Raw genomic sequence first — 6,572 nt, 5'->3', positions numbered from 1 at the left:
CTTGTTGACACTGCCTAGATAGCGGAACACTCGGCGGGCTATTCATGGGTCTCTTCAAAAACAGGGTCAATACAAGGCCCCCTTCCCCATTCTTTCAGAGACGGCATAGCATCTAGCCGAGACCTTTGCTTGCCCCGGGGCAACCTTTGAACGAACAGCAAGTCAACAATGTGCGGCTCATGCAAAAGGCTCACGATGCTGTACATCATCCCCGAGGACCTACAACCCAGCCACAGCGCGAGGACCCAAGCATCGCCTCGGTTCAAAAAGACCCTTGGCCTCAAAGTACCTGATGGAAAACCTTGGTACAGCGACTTTGACGGCCTCGTCCCACAAATGTCACGAAATGCATTCCCCTCCGCATCAAGGAACTCGTCGATGTCAGCGTGGCGAGAGACGCAGACGATAACGACTGGCGAGGCGCCGGAAGGGAATACCTGTTGGTCTAGCTTGGGTGGGCAAGAGCCTGGGCCTATGCTGCCTAGAATGACCTGGATTTCACCGAGGTCGAGGGGGCCCGAGAAGAGCAGCAGTGTTTCAACATCGAACCGAAGGAACGTCTGACCCCAATGGACAACGCCCCTGGGCGTGTCGCTCTCACGGAACGCATGCTTCGCGGCGCAATCTGCCAGCTCAATGCCTTTGCCATCACATTCTGACATTAGAGGGCCAGATGATACTCGCGCGAGACGACGAGGAGAAGCGCCTGACGCAGGCGAGGTACGAACAGGTCGAGTAGGGATGTGACATGCTGGTAACGGAGCGGCTGCACCTCAACGAGGCACTCCAAGGGGACGATACCGAGAGGGAGGTGGCGTATCCAAACCGGGGGTGCTCGTGGAAGTGATTCCGGCCGAGCCCGACGGGGTTTCTATCTTTTGTTGTCAAGGACGCGACACTCAAGTGTGTTCTTTGATTATGTGGCTGACAGCGATGTCATTGAAAAAACTAGAGGATGCGACACTTAGATGAAGCGAGTTGGGTTTGCCTCACTGATGCCTCAAATATCGTGGATATTATTACTGTCCATCTTGCGTACGCTTTCTAATCGGTACGGGATAAACAGCCAGGGAGCAAGGTTCTAGGGATCTAGGCGGCGAGTGTTGAGGGAAAAAAGACATATGAAAAAATGATGCGTGAAAGAAATTGGAAATGTAATCAGTGTTAAGCATCACACTGTCCAACAGATCGTGGCAGTATTGGACAAACAAAGTGATGGGTGCCTATGTGTCTAAGCTTCCTGATCAAAAAGTAGAGCTGTATCATAGCTTCAAGGGGAAAGTGTCCCAGCAACGCTCCGCCAAGGACGGGTAAATAATATGAATCTAACAGACATAGTCAGATCATGCAGTGGGAGAGGGAAACGAGGGGGGTATTAACCTTTGAACGTCGACACCGTCGGTAGCCGTCTCTCGAGATTTATAGTGAGGGTCAAGCGTAATGTCAAAGTCGGCGTGAGTCAGAGGTAAAAGGGCCTGCCACGGTCACTGGCTGATCTCACTAAACTGACACTTCTTGCGAGACCTCACTGAGCAAGACAATACTAGGGATGGCGGAGTTGCGATGTGGATCTTAATGGCTGATTAGAATTGGTCGACGAGTCGGAGAAGTGAACCAGGCAGTTGACCGGGTTCCGAACTCAGCACAAAGAGGCCTCCGTGGCGAAATTGGCATTCGGAAATATTGTCGACACGATAATGTGCGCGGTCAGACTGAACGACAGCCACCATAGTTATGGTCACCGCCAGCCCTCAACGATGAGACGAGCGGGGTCTTGTGCCCTGTGGGTGATTCTGGGATCAGCCTCGTTAGTGTTTCTCGTATCCTCCTTACTACCGGTTTAAAGAGCCCTCTTTTGGGATACCTACTTGTTAAGTAGGGGTAAACTTCACCTACTCTGTCGCGCGTCTACTATTGATATCCTCACCGCCCTGACGGCTACTGCGTCGACCTGGATTAATCACTTCGGGGCGCCCTTAAATTATCTGAGCGCCCGAATTTTGATGATCAAGCTGGCCCTCTGGAGGGTTCGTAGAGTTCTCTATGTTAAAGGAAGGGACTGTGTTGACATCAGGTCATGATGTTATGATGTATTGAAAATCTGTTCTTTATTATAAGTGCAGCCCGGCCCTCGATGGGTTAACTGAGCCCGAAGATCGTAGAAGTAAGGGTTAAGATGGCGACCACTCTGGAGAATGCTATTCTTATAGACATGGCACTTATCCAAGAGAAAAGTTTCCATTAAAGACAAAATACCATAGAAACATAAAGATCATAAGACCAATGGAGTTCCCGAGAGCGGTTCCCAACAGTGAGGCCCACACAGGAGCCGTGTTCATGTTGACGACTCGTGAAAGAGTGGCTACTCTGGAGTTGGTCCATAAGAGCAATATCTTGAGAGCAAGGCTCGATGGAAAACAAATCTCTGATAATAACAGCCAGGAAGAGTCCCCCGTCGTACAGTGATTTATTGAGCGCAGATTCATCAGAGGATGTCCAATAAAAAGCGAACGTGCAGCATGAGACAGTCTCCCGGCCATTGAAACAGAGTACATCACTGATCTAGTCCTACTACGACACTGCCAACTACTTTTCCTTCCCCTGAGCCCACGACGGTCGTCTTTACTACGTCGATGTACGTCAGAGCGCCTCCGACTGAGGAGACAGCACTAGCTCCCACGATTACCATTGCGCCACCATCTATCTACCTGCGAGTGTCTCCAGGCGCGGAGCTCGGCGCGGAGCTCAGCGCCTGTTTCCGCTGTACCTATCAACGTGACGGCTCCCGACTTCTCCATGATTAACTTCTTGCATCCGGTTTGCAGACTGATCTCGAATTCTGGCCTGAAGTTGTACACCCAGCTTCAGGAGCAAGCTCCGGATGGCCAGTGCAGTCAGTGAGACGAACATAGCGAGGAGATTGACCAACTCTATGAGCTGCGCGAGAGGGCCAAGGACTGGGTTTCGAAGCACAATCAGCCATCACCGGCCCTAGACACTCTACTCTCTTTAATGACCTCCAAGTCGCCCAGGAAGAGGTATCCTTGCTTAGGCGCGATATGGAGAATCTCGAACGGAAGGTAATGAGCCTGGAGATGCTCATCAAAGCGTAGACAGCAAATCATGCCCGCGTCCGCACCGAGCTCCTGCGTCGCTACCCACTTGGCGATCTTCGGGCTCAATTAACCTATTAAGGGCCGGGCTATAACTATAATAAAGAATAGATCTTTAATATATTATAATATTATAATTTAATATTAATATAATAATTTATTTAAATTTCTATAATAATAGAAGAATTATACCTAGCTATATTATTATAAAAAATCTAGCCTCTTTAGGTATTTTAATTACTCTAACCTCCATACGAGAAACTTAGGTGGTAGCTGCCAGTGTGAGTTAACCTATGAGGAGTACGGGCTTAGTTAGAGCTTAAATGCAATATCTCGGCGAATTGCCAAACTTGTCTGGTTGGCGCACACATCATCTTTGAACACAATGCTACCCACTTGGCATTCTGCATGGAAGGTTTTTCGGACCTGGAGAGGAATAAAAGAAGGGTAATAGAAGGGCCTTCATTAGTTTAGTATAGATATTCATGACGAAACGTTTGTTGATGTAAAACGATGCGGCAGTAGTGGAAAGAGATGGATGGGCATATGATCATGGAAAATATCCCTGGCTTGCAGTTCACGGCTACCCGAGTCTGGTTTGGCGTAATGGAGTTTGGTGACCATGGCTGGTGGCCACTGTGAGGAAGTTCATCGATGATCAGAAAGGAGCTTCCAATCAATATCTCGTGATTGATTCATGGGAGATAATAGAGAGCCTGATGAGGGACTATCGTAGCAAAGCTGCCTCTCATTCTGACTGGTACTCGTGAGTAGTGTATAGGTATCTAGAGAGATATGCCAAATGCCTTCAAAGCCCTTATGCCCTGAGCACAACATCCATAGGTGCTTGTCGGCGTGACCTTGACTGTAGGTACCTTGAAGACCTGTAAACATCGCTGCATTCCCTGGATCCAGACATCAGCTACGCCACGGTAAAAAATAAATGCGGTACCGTTTCTCCGGAGATACGCACACGAGGCAGGATAGCTGGGGAAGCGAAGTAAAGAGACAGACTCACCAACGAGGAACGAGGCCTAATTTACTTAGGTGCTGATCCTCTCAACAGTTGCAATCGCCAATGGCCGTTGTGATGGGGCGGGATCAAGGTGGCTAAGGTGGTGTGTGGCTGAGGCTCATTTAGATCAGAAGCGCCTGGAGACGCGTCTCGTCGCGGCTTGATGGCGGATGGCGGCTGGCGGACTTCGGCTACCGGCGTTTCTACGGCTGACAATGAGCTGTCCCGCCAATCACATCACTGAAAAACTGCGCTGAACTACATGGTACATACGGCCTGAAATTCGTCAGGCCACAGCAGCTTCCGTAGTCAATTGCTATAGCCACCTACTGCCCACCCGTAGCCTGGCACGCGGCGGGCCTTGCACTCATCGCCAATGGGCTTGAGCATAGCCGGCTTCAAAGTCACTCCGGCCGCCTGCACCAAGTCATCTGACGCGGACTATAAATCTTCTCTCCTTCTCTCTTTTCTCCTCCTTCGTTTGCTATATCACCTTGGTGCTGCGAGATGGCCACCGGTCGTCGATTTTCCTCACACGCACAGACAGTCCATGGTTCGCTCCGCCCCCAAAAAAAAGAATATTTGGTCACTTCAACCTGAGACCGTTGATCAAGCTACACAGCAGGGAAGGCGATGGGTTGTCCATGATGGGCAAAGGAATCAGGGCCACTTTAGTTGAGAGGTAGACTTCACGGTGATACCTGACATGTAGCATCCAACATGTCACCTTAATGGTTCCTAATAGGGCATCGGCAATGTTCCAACGTGATAGGACTAGTGGAAACTAGGATCAAGGGTTTTCCACCAATGCGACCGTCGTGGCTTGATTGATTGCATTGGGCTTAGGAGCACACTATAAGACATGGCCTCTTGTCTTCCAGGAACACCACATGGCAGAGATCACCTGCCGACGAAACTCTAAGGGAACTCAGGGATGGTTGTATGACGACTACAAGCATTTACTAAACTACAACAGTGCAAGTCTCTAACTCTTCATTATTGGCCCATTCCTTCATCCTCCATCTAAGCCATACCGTCTATTGCTATTCAATCGCCCATTCAGCGAAGTGGAGCACAATGCATCCAGAACTGATTAACCAGCTTCCATATACACGACAATCAAGTTCTCCGGCCGGTTGCCTCACGAGCCTTTTTCTCCACCTTCTTCCTTGCTTCCCCCGCCACACCAGGACAGTCACATGCCAGAGGCATTATGAGATGTCGAATTGGGAAGATCCCATCCCAATACCCTCTATCTGGTAGGTTTGGGGCATGCTGAAGTAAACTCCACACTCTGTCTCCATAACGGTATGGGCGATCCGTAGCTGTCGGGTCTCCAACCGGTATGTATTTCTGGCACCTGGCGTGGGCGCGGAAGCCTCCGATTATGGCCATTTCGGCGATGAAAACCTGGGACGGAAGAGGCCGGGAGGAAATAGCCTCAGTAATCCAGTATTCTTTCTCGCCTCCGGGGTCCTGATAGACGGTGTTCTCGACGAGATTGGATTCATGGCCGCAAATCGAGAGGTTTGGGAAATTGACTCGAGGCAGGCTGGGAAGTAGGTCCCCGGTGTCGTCAGAAAATTCGAGTTCAGGTATATGAAGGAAGTTGGTTCGAGGGTTGAAGTAACCGTAGGGACGAGGCGACCCATCGGTCATGGGACGTGTGTGGCGGTCGAATCGTTCAAGGCATCGGCGGGCTGTGAAGCGAGACTCGCTGTTGACGTGAAAAGCGACCGGAAGGGGAGGTAATTCGATCTGGAGATAATCGCGGGTTCCGTCGTTGCAAGACTTGACGTTGACGTAGTGGACTTGACGATATGGAAGAGTGAACTCCCAGATGGCCTGTCGCACCTCTAGACAGAGTCGATTGAGACGGAATGTGGTGGCGGGAATCTCTAGCCCATCGCGAGCGAGTTGACGTGTGTAGCTTCGAGTGGAACGAGCCATCTGTTCAACTGGTCGGATTGATGGAAAGGCTGCGAGCGGATGGTTTACGTGATGTGATGGTGGGTTGGGGTTGGGGTGAACGGTTTAGCTTCGGGATGGGCCCCAGAGAAAAGCCAGGTGATATTATGTTGATCAGAGAGGAGACATTGAGAATTACAACTCTGATGAATCAAGATGAAGAAGAAAGAAAAGAAAAGGGGGTCGGTCGAGGTAAACATAGACTGTTTGCTGCAAAGCTGGGAGCAAACAGACAAGGTCACGTGAGATCTTGTACAGTGTAGCAGCCGGGTTGCTGGGCCATCGGCCTGCTGGCTAGAAAGGACATGCCGGGGGCCTTTGTGTTATGAATTTCGTGTATACAGCTGATGGGTTTGTTACAGTTGAGTTGAGACGCTTCCAAATGGTGGTCAGGCCGCGCACGCGAAACCACGAGGCGGGAGGCTGTTGGAATGCGGCCTGTAATAGGCGTTATGCTTTATTGAGAGTAAACTTGA

At 50.3% G+C, this 6,572-nt stretch overlaps 1 protein-coding gene across 1 annotated transcript; it reads right to left on the bottom strand.

Annotated features, from left to right (window-relative positions):
* Positions 1 to 5,247: 5,247 nt before the first annotated feature.
* NECHADRAFT_89399 (uncharacterized protein) lies at positions 5,248 to 6,078 on the bottom strand (the record flags this gene model as incomplete). The annotated part of the gene is made up of 1 exon (XM_003039190.1): positions 5,248 to 6,078. The coding sequence occupies one exon, from the start codon at positions 6,076 to 6,078 to the stop codon at positions 5,248 to 5,250; it is 831 nt and encodes a 276-aa protein (XP_003039236.1).
* Positions 6,079 to 6,572: the final 494 nt, after the last annotated feature.

This window comes from Fusarium vanettenii (assembly GCF_000151355.1).
Source record: "Fusarium vanettenii 77-13-4 unplaced genomic scaffold NECHAsca_141_unmapped, whole genome shotgun sequence".
Lineage (NCBI taxonomy): Eukaryota > Fungi > Ascomycota > Sordariomycetes > Hypocreales > Nectriaceae > Fusarium > Fusarium vanettenii.
This window is presented reverse-complemented; position numbering and strand designations above follow the sequence as displayed.